Here is an 18,196-nt window from a genome sequence, read left to right on the forward strand (position 1 = left end):
CAGGAGGGAGGGATGGACACATTCTGGAGGCACAGATACTAACTTGTGCTTCATGTGCCTTTTATTCATTGTACTAGTAATGAAAAGATACGTTACTTTCATCATTAAAAATGACTAAAGTCAATTATGATGGTCCAGCCAATCAGAAGAGTTGTTCAGTTTTATAGTAGTAACTAGGCATTCCTAGGTCAACCAAACTATAAATGACACTTCAGGGTGAGTTGCCTTTCCTTTCATACTTTTTTTTTTTTATCACGTGATACATCAGGAGACCTTTCTGGCGCTGCTGGCCTCAAGGGCATGGGAAGCAATGAAGCAATAACTATGCTGGTCCATGTTTCTCCCTTGCCTTTAGTATGCTCAGGGCAAACAAGGCTGCAAGCTATGAATGATCAATTGTGCTACAGGCTTTTTTCTCCTTACTGTGCTAGCACAGTGGACAAAGCTGCTCATTAGCCAGGGAGCAGAATTTGCCCTGTTCCCTGTGTCCTGCACCAGACCTTTCAGACTTGTAGAAATATACAGATGAATCCTGTTTAAACATATTGTCATCTAAGTGCAGATTTTGGCAGAAAGAAGTGATATATATCCATGTTTTCTGGTCTAACAATCTGCCAGTCGTGTTCTTGTTAACACGATTTTTTAAACAGATGGAAATATTCTTCTATATAAAGATTCATTCAACTTTGATTTATCAAATATTCAATATCAGCCTGACATGGTGGAGTGATGGCGTGTTTATTCATTAATTATTTAGTTAATTAATTAGTGAGACAAAGATGTCAAGGCCCTACAAATAAATTCCTGAGTAAATAACATCCTTGCTTTTCACATGTTTTTACCTTCTCTGATTTTTGCTTTTCCTTAGTTTCAAAATAAGAGAATTGGACTAACTCATAGGTCCTCAACCCTGGCCACCCATTTGGATCTTATAGAAAGCTTTCAGAAGTACTCAGATCCCACTCCAGACCAATACATCTGAGTGAGGGAGAAATCTAAATATACATATGTTTAAACATTTCCTTGGTGATGACAGTATGCGCTTATAACAGAGAGTCACTGGAGCAGACGATCTCAGTCTTGTTTCTGTTTTTGTTACACAGTCTATCCGTGAGGTATTAATTATGATAGCTATCTTGCAGAGCAGTGTGATTAAATATTATTGTGTCCCTACATATTAATTTCAGTAGTGCGTATATATGGACTCCGACTGAGCCTGTGTAGTCTGGCACAGCTTGTGGTCCTGCTCTTTCGAGTTTTTCATTTTCTAGTGCAGCCACCAGGAAGCTATTTCTCCTCAATCTAGGAAAGGGTCCTCTAATTAAAAGTTTCCCAAGTCAACTGTATCCTGTAAGGGCTTTCAATTATTGTTATCATTTGAAAAACACATTTCTTTTAGAAACTTCTAATTCTGGAAGCTGTTAAAAACTAAGACCACAGCTGGGACCAATTCAGTGAGAATTTGAGGGCCTATCGGTACCAAACTGTGATCCAAACCCTGGGGATAGAAAGAAGACATGACTATTGCCTTTATTGAATGGATCCGCTAGCCACCTGAATTGTTAGGGTTTGAAAATAGGGGAAGTATTGGGCTGAAAAGCCAATTCTTGTTATAACATGGGACATTCAGTGAAAGAAAGATGGGAGGGCAAATCTAGACTGGGATGTCATTTGTTAAACTGTTGCAGGCCCAAATGAGAAATTATTAATTTGTGTATGGCCTTGACATATATATAAGCTTTGAATAGATATTCCGACACAGAATGTTTTTCTGTTTTTTAAAAAATACTTTAAATATTTTAAAAATATTTTCTGTTACTCTTAAGACCTTTAAGTAAGATGTCTGAAGTCTAAGGCGAACAACTGACTTAGGTAACATAGCCCCTCAAGGATAATTAGCTGGAACTTTCAGCATCTCCCTACATGTATTATGTTCCTAGTTTTAACTGGAAAGACTCTCATAACTGTAGAAAAATAATTGCATGGATATAGTCACCCTTCTGCAAGTGAAATTTTGAATCATCCAAAGAATATAATATTTTATTCATTGAGACATTTCATGTAAAACTTGAAAAAGAGGCATGATGGTGTGTAGTAGGCCAAACACTGACCTGGGAACTGAACTATGGATTCTTATAATAGGACCAACATTAATTCACTCTGTGGCAGTAGATAAATCTTTTTTACCTCATTATAGCTACTGGTGCTTTATCCCCTTCATTTCCCAACTCAATTTTTTCTGTATCCAATGTAAATCCCTTGGCCTTCCAATGCAGTTACTTCTTGCAACATTACTCTTAATTCCTGTGACCTAAAATCTTCCAAACACAGAATATAAAGTTCTGAGGTAGGCTCTCCCCTCAAGTTTTTGTCTTCACAAACCAATATTTTATCTTAACTTCCACAGACTTTCTTCAGTCATTTTACTCCTAGAGAATTTGTACTAAAGGTGATCACTCTATTTTCAGTACTTCTTACTCTCTCTTCAGATTTTGTGATTTATCCTTTTTTTAATCTTCTTTTTCTATATTTTTATCAATTAAGAAAAACTAAATTATGATATGGTAGCAAACAACCCCAACCTATCATTGGTTCAGGACAAAAAATAAATAAATAAATAAATAAATAAAAAAAATAAAAAAAGCATTTTTCTCCACAGCCTATTCACATTGTAGACCAGCAGAGGGCGCTGCTCAAGATACCCTGGCTTTAAGCCTCAGAGTGACAAAGCTGCCTCCCTGTGACATATTTCCAGTCATCAGGGAAGAGGGAAACAGAAGCTGGCAAACCACACTGGTTCTTAAAGCTTAAGCTTGGAGGGAACATACATCACTCCTGCATACATTTACTAGAATCCAGAGCAAGTCGCATACTCAAGCTAGCTTCAGAGTGGCTTTGTGCTTGGAATGCCGAGAATTGGGATATTTAAGGACAAACTATTGAACCATAAACCCTTGTTATCTCCTTCCCTTTCATACACAAATATTTTCAAGTCTCTTGCATGTTCATACACACACACCTCCTCCCTTAATGTTCATCTTTGGGACTCTACTTTTCATTTCTCACTTGCTTTTCTACTCATCATACTGCAAATCTGAAGTCCATTACCCTATTTCAGATGCTTTCGTCATTGTATTAGTTTTCTATGGCCACCATAACAAAATACCACAGACCAGATGGCTTAAACAAAAGACATCAATTTTCTCACAGTTCTGGAAGCTAGAAATCCAACATCAAGATGTCAGCAGGTTTGGTTTCTCCTGAGGTTGTTACTCTCTTTGGCTTGCAGATGGCCACCTTCCCCTTGTGCCCTCAGATAGCCTCTCCTCTGTGTGCATGCACTCCTACCATCTCTTCTTATTGTTAGGACACCAGTCCTTTTGAACTAGGATCTATCCAGATGACCTCATTTGAGCCTGTTTACTTTTTAAAAGCCTTGTCTCAACACACAGATTTTTGAGGGACTACATATGAAAGACATTTTCATTATTTTAAGTAACCTCTCATAGTGGCATTTTATACTCTGGGTAACCTCTCTAGGTTCAAATTTCCTTATTCTTTAATGTTAACAGCTCTTATCATTGATGATTTTCTTCCTTTCTTCATTTCTATCTACTTCTGAGTTCCTTTGACTTTCTCTTACTACTTATTATTTGCCTGAGAGATTTCATCCACTTTCATGACTTCAGTCACCACCTCTGGAGATAATGACTCCCACATTACACATCCAGTCTCCCAATTCCAAGGTTACATATCCAACAGCAAACATCCATGGTATTCATGGTTCTTGAACCAGTAGTTTCAGCATCATCTGAGTGCTTCTTTGAAAAGTAGAATCTTGGGCTCCACCCCAGAACTATCCAATTGAATCTGCATTTTGCAAGACCCGCAGATGATGTTATACATAGTAAGTCTGAAAGTAACATTCTACTTGATTTCTCTTTTCTGTATGTTCTAAAGAAATCCCAAACCAAACATGTTGAGAGTAGGCTTTATATTAATTAGTTTTAACTCATTCATTAATTTAATTACTGATTATCTAGCTTTCTATATGCCTTCACAACTGTTTTAAGATCTGTATTAGTGAGCAAAACAAACAAAAAAGTAACCAGAAAGTCCCTGCCTGCCTGAATCTTTTATACTAGAGTGGGAGACAGATAAGAAACAATAAAACATAGTAAGTAAGTACATGATATGCTAGAATAGAAAGTGATATGCACCATGGAAAGATGAAAATATGAGCAAGGGAAGAGCAATCCTAAGTATAGTGTGGAACATTGAAAGAATTATATTTCCCTTCCTTTATTTCTTCTCCTGGTGAATAGCACTGAGATGACCAATAAGGCTGATTACAAACTGGCCGCCTCTTTCTATTTTTTAACTATAATTCCCATAAGCTCACTCCCCACTAGCTAAACTGCTTATGAGACTATGAACACACAATATTCTCTTTCCTCATTACATTTGCTTATTGTTTTTTGTTGTTGTTTTTGCTTGTGCCTTTTTTTTTTGCATGAAACACTGAAGTAGTATCTTGTTTGTACATATTTCCTGATTCCTTCTCTGTCCTCAAATGTGGCTCCATTAAAACTGTGCTATTATTGTAGATTTTCACCAGCAAGTGCATTGTTAGAAGGTAGAGACTGCCTTGTTTAGCTATAGTGCCAACACAGAGCTTGGTACTCAATAGTGTTTAGTAGTTTGTGACAAGTAACTGATAGCTGCTGGCTTATAGAATGAGTGGAAATCTTCTAGGACACGATTCTTTCTGAGAAAACTCATGCAAAGGCAGGAAGGTGTGTTTGGGGAACAGCAAGTCTTTCATTCTTGTGGAAGCCTAAACTATGGTTTGGGTTGCTGCTGAAATGGAGGTGAGAGTGTGCCTTATATGCCTCTCCAAGAAGTTTGGTTTTGAAGCTGTCGAGATTAGAGAGCCATTGATGGCTATAAGCAAGTGAGTAACATAGTCTAGGGGATATCAGATTTGAATTTTAAGAGGTGGATTTCTTGGAGGATGAGAGGTATGTCACTCTAGTGCACTCATTCCAGAGAGATGATAAGGGCTTTAACTAAGGCAATGAGAGTAGCACTGGGAAAGAGGACTAGGAAGGAAAGATGTAAAGCTTTCTCAGTATGATCTATTTATTGTGAAGACACCATTCATCAAGATTGGAGGAGGAGGTTTGAGGTCCATAAGAAATATCAATTCAGTTATATAGTATCAATTTGGAGATTTCAACATTCTAGTCATTTGTGCCAGGCCTCTTCATTCTAGAAGACTCTTTGATTCCAAACAGATGATCATTTATAGTGAACGGAATTCAGGATGAGTCACACACACACTTTTCTATTTATTTTTTAATTTTTTAAAATTTTTTAAAGATTTTATTTATTTATTCATGAGAGACACACAGAGAGAGAGAGAGAGAGACAGAGGCAGAGACACAGGCAGAGGGAGAAGCAGGCTCCATGCAGGGAGCCTGATGTGGGACTCAATCCTGGGACTCCAGGATCATGCTGTGGGCTGAAGGCAGGTGCTAAACTGCTGAGCCACCTAGGGATCCCCCACCTTTCCATTTATTAAACCCCACTCCTCTAGGAAAGAATCAGTTGGCTTCATCCATTATAGTTTAGTAGCTGCAACATGAGAATTGGTATTTGTTCATGCATTCCAGTTAGTAGGAATATGGCCCTCATGGGGTGGGGGGCACTTATTTTCTAGTAGAGGAAACCAACTTAAAGTATAAATAAGTATAGGGATGCCTGGGTGGCTCAGTCTGTTAAGTGTGTGACTCTTGATTTCAGCTCAGGTCATGCTCTCAGAGTCCTGAGATCAAGCCCTGCATCAAGCTCTGAACTGGTGTGGAGCCTGCTTAAAATTCTTTCTCTCCTTTTCTCTCTCCCCGTTCCCACTTCTCAAAAAAAAAAAAAAAAAAAATTATAAATGAGTGGTTACTCTGCTAGTGAGAAAATATAGTATACTTTTTTGGGGACTGAATATAAGTTAGAAGTTAAGTCTGATTTTTGCTTCCTGCAGTCATGTTATCATCCCATGTCTGATCAAGCTTTGCTAAATATTTGGTTAAATCCTCAGCAAACACTTGCTGTGGGAACTTCTGATCCATGATTTCAGATTTTACATATTTGAAAATGACATTTATCCTTCCTATAGTCTGTTACTTACAACTCCAACCATTTCCACAAATAGTTCTTTGAAAACCACTAAGAGAGAGAATTTTAAAATTAATACAGTTCAACATCAGTACTGTCAAAATCACTTAATTTTTTAAAAAATTGGTCATTTCAGCTATAATTTAGAGCTCCTCCTCTTTGACCTCATTTTTATTTTTTTATTTTTATTTTTTACCTCATTTTTAAAGAAATTATTTTTAAAATATCAGTGGAGGATGCAATTTCATAATCGCTGCATTTTAACTACTCAACCTGTGGACTTCTGTTCTGCTTTCCTTCTCTTGTCCCTGTCTTCTAGTCCAGAAGACATCTCCTCTGTATTAAGCTAGTGGCTTTTTCATTTCATTGTCCGAAATATTAGCTTATGTAAAAAAGTTCAGAACTATAGATTCTTAGGGCTCAGTTCTTTGAAATGCTACAGTTCTTGGGACCTCAAAGGTTTGATTTTAAAACTTGAAAGTTTTGGCTTTTTAAATTAAAAAGCAAAGTACATTTTGTTGACTTTTCCCTTCCCATAATTGATGGGGGAAAGAGATGTAGCATGAGAAGGAAAAAAAAACAGTTAATATATTAAATACTATTCCTTCCAACAACTTATATTTTCATGCTTTTAAAATATGTTAAATATCTGGGTTTTCTCATAGTTAGTGAAGACATATATTTTATGTTGTTATATACCAAAGAGAAGACTGAAATAGGAAAACCAACCAAATTTAATAAATTTTTAATTAGTAAGCAATTGATTAGCTTGTTAAAAGCCTCTGGCATTTATTTATAGGAAAGTAAGTAGTTAGTATCACTGTGATTTAGATGGCACAGCTAGTAAAGGCTTTTAGGGATACTACAAAAAGTGTGTGTGTTTGTGTGTGTGTGTGTGTGTGTGTGTGTGTGTGTGTGTACCCATCACAACTTCTTGGATTTGAGTTATATAAAATTCATACCCTGCGAAAACTTGGATTCAAAAGAGTAAATTTGAACACTAGCATTCTTAAAAAAAAAAAAAAAAAACTATAGTGTTTATCTTGATTGTTTGAAGAGTATTGAAAATCTATAAAAAATAAGCGGTGAAAATAAAAAAAAAGTTCCATTCTAAAATTTTCACATAACAAATTATACCATTTATATTGGCATTTATTATGGATTTTTGGGTTTAATTGTTTTCTTTGTTTTCTTATTCAGAGAATTTATCAACAGCCTTCGACTGTACAGGACATTCTATGGAGGCCTGGCTGATGAGCTTTGTGTAAATGAATTAGCCGCTGCTGATGGGCTGCCGTGCTGGAATGGGGAAGATATAGTAAAAAGGTATTTTATGTGTAGTAGTATGTGAAAATACAATGGCTCCTTCATCCTTGCTTTCTTTTCCCAGGTCTTGAATGAACCACTTCAGTTTTAACTTTGCCACACAGGTTAGAGTGTACATCAATTTTGTCTCTTTAGTTAGAAATAGATTTGATCCTTTTTGACATTTTAAAAATGTGATAGCATTCTGTGGTATTTGAACATTCTTCCGTTCTACCTACCTCAGACCTACCAACAATCCCACTTTTTCAATAATGTTATTTAACTTCTGTTCAATCCATCTTGTATCTAGTAGCTCATTTTTTTTGTTTAACTTTATGAGTTTTATTTATTTTTTTTTAAGATTTTATTTTTTAATTTTTATTTATTTATGATAGTGAGAGAGAGAGAGAGGCGCAGAGACACAGGCAGAGGGAGAAGCAGGCTCCATGCACCGGGAGCCCGACGTGGGATTCGATCCCGGGTCTCCAGGATCGCACCCTGGGCCAAAGGCAGGCGCCAAACCGCTGCGCCACCCAGGGATCCCAACTTTATGAGTTTTAGAAAGTGAAGAAATTCATTGAAATATGAATACCTGTGTAAAGATTCACTGATAGATGAATATGGGTCTCAGCGGTGTTAATATGTCCATCCTACAAGTGTCTCTTTGTGTGTGTGTATCTATGTAAGGCGGGGGTATGTCCATTTGTGTCTGTTTGAAGCATTATTCATTTTTTTAAAGATTTATTTATTCATAAGAGAGAGAGAGAGAGAGAGAGGCAGGCAGAGACACAGGCAGAGAGAGAAGCAGGCTCCCTGCAGGGAGCCCAACGTGGGACTCGATCCCGGGTCTCCAGAATCACACCCTGGGCTGAAGGCGGCATTAAACCACTTAGCCACTGGGGCTGCCCCATTTTTATGTTGTCAATTGTTCTCAAGCTCAGGAGTGAATTTTTTTACCTTTTATTCCTCATTGTCTAGAATTTCTTTGACATTTTCTTTTCCTTTGCTTCCTATAACTGATTGTACTCTGAAGTAATCTCCTGAGCTTGAGAAAGGCCTAAATTCTCCATAATGTATAACACTGGTCAATAATAACTGGATGGAAATTGGTCTTTTGATTTTCCAATGCTGGTGATTGTATAGAATATAGGCTTGGGTTGCATTTGGATTTGAATGTTTTAGTATATTTTATTTTGAAAAATCTACAAAAAGAAAGATAGGGTGTTAAGTTTTCTGATTTACAAAAATGCCTACTCCGCATGAAGATAGGTAGTTTAGTTATCACAATAGTGATACATTTATTTAAAATATCATTAACCAAAAAAAATCATTAGCAAATTAAGCTTACCATAACATATACTCCAATTAAATACATTTAAAATAATAAAAATTGTTTACATATTTCTGTGTGACCGTATTTATTATAGTTAAAGCTTATATTCCTGATACATTAAATGGTTATCTTGTAGTTTGTATCTGAATATGTCATAGAAATTCTTAGATTTTATAGAAAAAAATTACTAAAGACAGGAACATAATTAAATAAAATGTTTGGCTGACATGGCTAGTGTTCTTTTTTCACTATGTTCTTTGGATGTTAGAATGTATTTTCTAAATTTATTTTTCTTGCTTTTATTCAGAGCACTGATAGTATGCCTAAAACTTTGAGGTCTTATAGCTTTCATTTCAGTAAAAATTCTACCATTTAGATCTAATAACTAAATTATACTTTGGCTTTTGCTTTCTCTTTTCATCTTGTTCAAGCTGGAATTGAACTTTTTTGTGTATTAATGATTTTTCTACAAGGGCTAATGAGAATCCCATGGTGATTGATGAAATATTTAGTATATTATAAGGACATGTAATATATTGCATTGTATCATATCATCTCATTCTAGAGCTGCAAGAACCTTAGTGTCAACTTGTCCTACTTCTTTTGACTGTTTGGTCTGGAGTTTATATAATACGAAATGCTGTTGGGGAAATCAGTGATTTGGGAAAAGTTTTTAGAGGGATAGTATTTTCAACTCAATGAATATATTTTCTTCTATATCATATATTTCTTAAGACCTCATTCATGGTTTAGGAATTTAAAAAACTCATCTTTAGCAAGAATTCTATATACAAAGCATCCGCAGTTCTAATAAAGAAAATAAGTGAATTTCGTTATTCTCATTTGCTTCCAGAGTATTCTCCCCTCCTGTCTGTCAGCCACTTCCAAGGGCACTGTTTGACTCCACTCTCCTGAGAACAGCTTACACTTTGCCTTAGTCTTCTCTGAAACACCCCTTGTACCTCATCACCTTAACTGCCATTTTCCTATCATTGAGAGTATTTCTTCTGGTCCATCCCAATTTCATGGGTTCACAACCCACTTGCCCTTCTCTTGGCTCCCCTAGTAGCAGACAACCTCACCGCTGGCTCTCTAGCACCATCTCCAGGCTACTTCTAGTATGAACATTTCAGCCCTGATTATTTTCTCCTTCAGCCAAGGTTTTATAAGCATTATCTCATTTAATTCTTCCAAAACATGACTCCCTAATTGCTCCAAAACAAGCTGATTGGTTGGTATCTCTTTTCTATTTGACCTTGAGAAAACCCTCATGGATACTTGGCTTTTAAAAATATATATATTAAATTGTATTTTTATTTGTGGCTCAGACAATTCTTGATATAAATATATAGCAGGATTTTTTTTTCCCTTCAATGCAAAGTCAGTGCTAAAATCTAAATATCCATCATATCTGGTTAATTATGGTGTCTTCACTATGGAATATTAGGTGTTAGTCAAAAACAATACATATTTTTATCTACTACTGTGGAGTAATTTCAAATAATTATTAAATTAAAAATAGTTAAAACTAGGATATTACGTATTTTACCAGCAGATCTGAATAAATAAAAAATAGCAATATTGGTTCTGCATAGAATATTTTTGAATAGTTATATGAAAAGTACTACTACACTTAAGTATTGAGGGGCTTTTTAAAAATTTGCATTGTATTTATGTTTCATGACAACAGATGTTGCAGTGATGTTAGAATTACAGGCTGTTATTCTTCTTTTTATAATTCTTTTTTTTAAGTGAAAGCCCTATTTTTATATTCAATTTCTAACTAATTTGGATTTCTGTAGTAATTCTACTAGGTATAGTTTTGTCAAAGCATTAATGGATATGGTTAAATACGGAACTAGTGAATTTATCTAAGAAGACTTCAATATTAAGGCAAGTCCCAATAAATGCTGCAATGTTGAATTATTAGCTACTCTCTCCTTAAGAAAATAGGAAGTATAGCAATGATCACTATGTGAAAGCACTAAAATCCTCAAATAAAATACTCATTTCAGAGACCTGCACATTATTTGAGATAAATAATGCCCTTGAATTTTGAAGAAATGAATATCAAGTGAGTGTATGCCACATTTGGGGATAATAGTGTTTTTCCCCTTTCTTACGATAGGTTATAATACTCATTGGATTCATTCTAGAGAAATTATGCCAAACATATCAATAGGATAAATTGGTAGCTGAGACTAAGTCTATCATTCATTATAAGAGCAAAGTGATTATTTTGGCAAGACTTCTTCTCCTGAAGGCATTTTTTAGGAGATGATTGATAAGATTATTTATGTGCACAGACATGCTGTCTGGAAGAATAGGAGAGCCATACTGATTGTTTCAATATTATGACAGTCCTATAAAATTGGGTGAAATCACCTTTGTGCTCATCCAAAGAGGTGGAATTCTTTTGTGATTGTAGATAAAAAAAAAATCTCATATATCTGTGGTACGTAAGGAGTATTTAATTTGTGAAACAAAAATCTATTTTAATTCAAGTGATTTTAAAGACTGCATGCCTGTCATATACTCTACTGCTATGTTGAGTTCAGCAGTTCAAAGAATTTCTGGTTCAAGATGAAAATGTATGACTGAATTCCATGCAGCCTCTATCTCTTGAAGTCCCTCTTACCTACCCCTCCTGTCTCTTCATCATGAAACAAAATTGTTCTCTGAAAGGCATGTCAGTCTTTCTGTTCTCAGAGCTCTGTTCTCAGTTCTCTGTGATTACAAATTGATTATTTGATGATTTGTGCTGGGCTTTCTGAGTATTGAAGTGCAGGTGACAGCTCCTTAATTACCAGAGCTTCCTTTTCCCTTCTGACTAATAGACAGATAATTCAATTACTCTCCCCCAGTCTCCAGGAATTTATGACCTGCACAACAACTCTCAAACTAGCTAGTAGCCGTGAGATATACTAGTATAATTAATAATCCACATGATTTCTACTTCATCTTGAGTTAGTTATTGTTCCTTAATGCTGCTTTCATAATTCAGTGTTTTCCTTTCAAACTCTTATGATAAGGTGCCCCTTCTCAACATAATATAATTGACTTTTAAAAAATCAGATAAAAATATAAGACTTTAGAGGACTCTGAAACTTCATGCTTATCTATTATCAGATTTCCAGACAATGATAGTTTTCCTGGAAATTATAGATAGATGATAGATAGATAGATAGATAGATAGATAGATAGATAGATAGATAGCTGAATGTATCTGTCAATTTATTTTGTGATACAAAGCTACAAAGCTACAAGCTGATCCCTGTATGCTCCTCCTTGGTTCATACCTCTCTTTAAAAACCTTACATTTTTTAAAAAAATTTTCATTGAAGTGTCAATATAGTATTTTGTAACTTCAGTTTTTTTTTTTCCTTTACATTATCTATCTGAAATGCTACTTCATCTTCAGTCTCTCTTCTTCTTCCTGACCTTGCTGCTTTCAACTATATTTTATTTATTTTTTTAAACACCTGGCCTGGTTTGCAAATGTTAGGGACTACAAAGCAGTCAGATCTCAGGATTGTTCTGATTTTCATTAATGCAACAACTAGTTGCTTTTCCTGCATTGCAAAGGCAGTATGTTCTTCGTGAATTAAACAACAGTCCGTTTTATATTTCTTTTTTTTCCATTGCAATTTCTGTCTATTCAATCGGGTTTCTAATATTGCTGAAATATACCTTCATAATAATCATCATACCTATGGCCCATCTGATTTGGTTCAGAATTCAAAGCGGCTTAGGAGATGTGGTTAGGGGATGCCCCCAACGCTTCTTCATCACAGAATTCTACCTTGGGCCCTGAATTTCCCACTATTTAATGGAGTGATTTTCAACTACATCATTTTCTCCAGGCAACTGTACATGCAGCTTTGCCAAACTCCCACTTTCATCTTGAGTCATCATGGAATGAGACTCATTTGCGTTTGGTCGTAACCTCTAACTCCACCATGACACCTATAATATTTTTTGCATTTGTATGCCATATATCTTCTCTCTTCTTATCTACTGCAATTTCTTTTATAACAGAACTCTTGTATTACCTGACAGGTTAAGAATGATTAGTATCACTGAACACCTATCAGTAATTTTTAAAGAGAAGAGGACTCTGAAGAACAGGAATTTTTATACAGGTTATTGAAAACTAAGAGATTTGGGAATCGGAAAGGTGACTTGGTGTTAATACTTTGGTGGGGAATACTTTGGTGTGCGTTCAAAACTGAGTGCTGAAAGATGAGAAGAAAAAGGATGAGTGATAAGAGTTTCTGCCTATGGCTGACTCAAGATGTTGGTTAGTTGATTTTCTAATTTAATCTTAAAATCATGCATGTCTCATTATGTGAACTTCCACAGACATTTTTGGGAAACCAGAGTCTAAAGAACTCTAAGAAGCCTATGTGTTCTGGGTTAGAGACATATTAGGTGTGATGGTCTTTATCACAGACAGAGAAGGCATCTAGGTTGGGGTGGATAAAAGAGCCAAAGTCTGCCTAAGGTCAAAAGCCTGAGTTTATAATCCTCAGTAACAGATGACCTGAAATACTTCTGTTCTTTTGTAAGACAAATAAAAAATTATGGTTTTAGATATATTAAGAGGAACTGTCCAATCCGTCCAATTCATCCTATTGTAGAATACACATTTTTGGTCCCACAGGACAAATGCAGATGTGGCTGATGTGTCAGCCTTGCAGATGTCTTGGTTGTACAATCTCACTCTGCCTTACTCTAGCTCACTTGCTTGGCAAATAATTTTTCTTTAAATGGTGCTCAAAGTAGTTTGATACTATAGAAAATGACATAAATGGTAGCAAGGGGATGCACTTTTTATCCACTTTGCTCCAAGTTCTGACATTCCTAACTAGCGTTAGAAAACCTAGGAAAAAAAAAAAAAAAAAAAAAAGAAAAAAAAAAAGAAAAAAAAAAAAAAGAAAAGAAAACCTAGGAAAATGCCCATTTTTTCTCAGGTCAGTATACATATTTTGGCCTTTTCTAAAAATGCTCTATTAATTTGGTCACTGAATGTTATCCCATCTTCTGAACTGATGTGTTACTTCTGAATCCCTCTTCACTGGCTGACTGGTTTAGCAGCCTCCTGTCTCCTGTTAAGTGTGTGATCATTACATTCAGGGAACTGGACTCAGAAGGGTGAGAACGGGAGCTGATTCATTAAAACCCACTCAGAAGGCTCCTCTCTATCTTATCACTTAGAATGAAATCATGGCCAATTCTCAAAACCCTTTGGTCACTGATAGTGTCTAAAGGACATTTTTTTTTGTCATCAGTCCCATAACCAGCATAAATTCCCACAAAAAGTCTAAATTATGTAACAAAAAAAATCTAGTCCAACGTAATAATCAAAACTCAAAGTGGTCATTTCTCCCCCTTCCTCAGTTGGGTACTAAGTCACTCTAGGAGGTGCCTATAGTGAGGAGTGAACCACCTCATGTTTTCCTCATCTATTTGCCAGCCTTATGTTCTCCTTGACCTCCAGGCAATGTTTCAGACTCTCCTTTGCTTGGAGTTTGGGAAAGAAGTGAGAGAGAAGAGGTAAGAGAAAGGAATGCTCTTTTTGACTGATAATTTTGTATTTCTCATTACTGAGTTCTAGCTTGGCAGGTATTAAGAACCCATAGTGTAAGAGTTTGTGTTCTCAAGACAATGCTTCCTCTCCATTTTTCTTCCTCTCACAGTAAACCTCTGGCTCCTTTCTGCTGAGATCTTCTGGTGGGGTCTTTTCTCCAACATGGTCTTCTCTAGACCATAGAAATGTTGCTTCTAAAAAAAAAAGAGAGAGAGAGAGAGAGAGAGAAAGAAAGAAAGAAAGAAAGAAAGAAAGAAAGAAAGAAAGAAAGAAAGAAGAAAGAAAGAAATGTTGCTTCTCTCTCTAGCTTTTGGTGGAGGAAGTACAGCCTATACCTAGTGTAGCTGCCTCTCTTTACTCTGCTGCTAGGCAAGGAACTTCCTCTACAAGCATGGGGTACCATTCTTAGGCATAGATCTACCAGTTCCTTTTATTTCTTTTTTTTAAAGATTTTATTTATTTATTTGAGAGAGAGAAAGCAGGAATAGGGGGAGGGAGAGGCAAAGCCCCCACTGAGCAGGGAGCCTGACATGGGACTCGATCCCAAGACCCCATGACCATGACCAGAGCTAAAGGCAGACACTTAATGGACTGAGCCACTCAGGCACCCCAGCTAGTCCTTTTAATCTTTCAAATGCAAAGGATCCCTAAAGCCTCTCTCAGTTAGGATGAATGAATGTGAGAATGCCACAACTGTCCAACACGTTTCTTCTAAGAAATTCTCTCCCTCAGCCTCTTCAACCTCAATCCTTTTATACAATTAAGGTGGATTTGAAGATGATGAACTGCAAACAGTTTTTAGTCATCTAGTTTTTGTATCTAGCACCTGAGTTTGGAATCCCATCTATTGTCTTATTCTTGGCTATTTTAAAGAAGGCCATTTTAGCATCCTTTTGCATGCAGTTGGAACTGGTGTGTAGAAGACAGAAAACTAGATTCCATGTTCAAGATACTGCAGTAGACCTTGAATGATATGCAAAGGTAAGACATTGTCCCCACCTCTGAGGGGCTTAGAATCTAAAAACAAGTAGAGAACATGTTCACAATATGTACACAGAACAGATGCTGTGAAGTAAGGGAGACCAAAAAAATCTCACAAGCTTTCAGATAAATAATGGAAATCTCATTTGATTGAGGGCATTCAAAAAGTATTTAATAGAAGAGACAATATATGATATGAGTCTCCATTCATTCATTTTTTCCCATTCATTCATTTAAAATAACTTCTCTAAAATATTTATGGATGAGATTAGATGTTGTCTGGGAGTTGCTTTTAAAATAATTCAGTGAATGGGGAGAAGAGGGTCATGCAATATATAAAACGGTTTTCTGTGTGAGGATAATCATGGGAGCCATATTATGGGTACAAGGCCACTTATTCTCTGTATTTGTATATGTTTGAAAATTCTATAATAAAACAAAAGTACAAAAATGATTAAGACATAAAGAAATTACATTGTCAAGTAGCTACTCTGTCACATTGTTCTCAGAGACACATGAGCTGTCTCTCATTAGATTAGGATATAGAGGAGACACAGAACAAATAATTACAAGTGTGAATAGTTTGCAGAATCTTTAAGGTTGGATGGAATTTTAATCAGCAGACCTGGAAGAAGGAAGAGTAGGAACAAATGCAGTCTCGAAAGAAATACTTCAACTTTGGTGGCATATTAATTGCACTATTCCTATTTGTGGATAACCTTTTTCGATTATTTTTTCTTCTTCTCAACTGTCTCATTTGAGCTTCATGGCATGTCCTATTTATTATTAAGCCTTCCTTTGTCCATTATACCGGCCATTCATTCAGAAAGCTCTTAAAGCCCAGATATTACGAATGTTAGGCTCAGGAGCCAGGCTACTAAGGTTTTTCGTAAAAATTAGCCACTTACTAGTAAAGTGAATTCAGGCAAATTCGTTAACCACTAATTGTATCAGTTATGCTATTTTAAAAATGTGGCTGACATTAATACCTATCTCATATTTGAGAATTAAATTTTAATTACAGAAACAATTTAGAGTACTAGCTATCACATAGGAAATATTCAACAACTGTTAAATCTTCATATTATTAGGCACTATATACTCATGTAATTCAGTAGGAATGAAACTCTATAGGATTCAACTTCTCTCTTCATTGGATAAATTCTAACATGGATCAGAAGACTTGAACTTGGAAAATGAAGATATGTATGGAGGCTAGTTTGTGAGTCAGTAAAAAATAATATTAGGGGTCTTGGTTTGGGATTTGGAGATAGTCCCTTATTAATATTTTAATGATATTATTTAATATCTTAAATGACAATTTCATTGAGGTTGTAAGTAAAAAATATACATCTTAATAGGCAGTTTGTCAAACACTGTAACTGTAGAGAGTTATTGTCTGACTTGTACCCACTCAACATATCAGTTTTCATAAGGGATCACTAAAAGTTAAGATACAAAGAAAACGCATTATAAAATAAAAACATTTTACTCCTAAGCAGTAGTTTGGGAATATTCAGTCACTCACTGAGCGTCTTAAGGTTGATCATTAATGAACTTTCAGTTGACTGGAAATAAATCTCCGAAGCCATACTAAATTTCAGTATGTCACCCACCAGATTGTTTTGGTGACATGACAGTTTTAAGGCTGCTACACTTTTAGCTATTTCTTTCCATCCATTGAATTCCCAGAGGAAACACATATTGTGAACAGAATCCCTAGAACAAAATGAGATTGAACATCAGCCATCCCTGTGTCTCTACTCAGTTTCTAGCCAGACCTACAATAGTACACATATTTTTAACCTGTTCATTTGTTTCCATCAGGGATTGTGTATAGAGGAAGATTTAAAAAAAAGATAGCAAGATAAAAGTTTACTAAAGTGGAAACCTAAAGGACCTTTACCCATCTGTTTGGCACAGAAGTTGTTATCTCTTTGGGGTTATGGATTTCATCTCAGTTCCGTAGACGTGTGACTTCCAGATTGTGTTATTGCAAAACAGCAGCCGTCTAAAAGGCCTCCAGGATGCCTATACCTATTTTAGCCGGATCAGTTCCTTATTTATCCTTCATTTTCATATTGAGCTTACATGTGAGAAACTGTTCCCTATTCAGTGAAATAGGTGTAAGTTTGTTAAACTATAAAGAGGACACATAGTTTTTCTTAGTCTAGTCCTGTATTTCCACAACATAGCATATAAATTCATCAACGAATGATTATATTTTAAAATGCCAGAAGAGAGATGAGAGAGAACAGTCATTTATTCATATACTTTCCTCTTCAAATAGACTCCTGTAGAGTCTCATAAATTTTATTAGAACATCTCATCAGTTATCAGCACATTTTATTGCCCGACCAACAAAATCCTTATTTTCTGATGCATTTTTCCAGGCAAATTATATAAGCTTTGTTAGATATTGTTGAAATGGGTTTCCAAAATCTGATTTGAACTTACGTGCATGTTAATGAACGTCACATACGAAGAATATTGACCTTTATGTTTTGACGTATCTAATTAATATAATTAATTATTTCATTGTTCTGAAGATTTCATTTTCTCATAACTATACTGAAATGAGGAAATGTTTCAAGATTTTTGTTGTTGTTTTCTTTTCCTGGGGAAATAGATGAATGCAAATTCCTTTGAGTATTTGTTTGTATAACCTACTAACAAAGTTCTGTCTTTAATCAGCTGTATATGTAATGGCAGCCATAATGAGTTCCAGATATAAATCTTTCAGGCATTGAATAAAAAATATAAGAGTCTTACAATCATGGAGGAAATGAATCTCAAGTTTGGAAAGTAGCTTAAAA

General features: G+C 35.6%; 1 protein-coding gene across 5 annotated transcripts in view; it reads left to right on the forward strand.

The window, feature by feature from the left end:
• The window catches only part of GPC5 (glypican 5), a 1,341,373-nt gene that overhangs the window by 322,573 nt on the left and 1,000,604 nt on the right, over positions 1 to 18,196 (forward strand). For all 5 annotated transcript variants that reach the window (XR_003133900.3, XM_025441003.3, XM_025441004.3 and 2 more), the window contains exon 5: positions 7,372 to 7,497. Coding sequence is in view for 4 of the 5 variants with exons in the window: in XM_025441003.3 (XP_025296788.3) it covers positions 7,372 to 7,497 (126 nt within the window). In the remaining variant the exon portion in view is untranslated. The remainder of the gene's footprint in view (positions 1 to 7,371; positions 7,498 to 18,196) is intronic.

Source organism: Canis lupus, chromosome 22 (genome assembly GCF_003254725.2).
Source record: "Canis lupus dingo isolate Sandy chromosome 22, ASM325472v2, whole genome shotgun sequence".
NCBI lineage: Eukaryota > Metazoa > Chordata > Mammalia > Carnivora > Canidae > Canis > Canis lupus.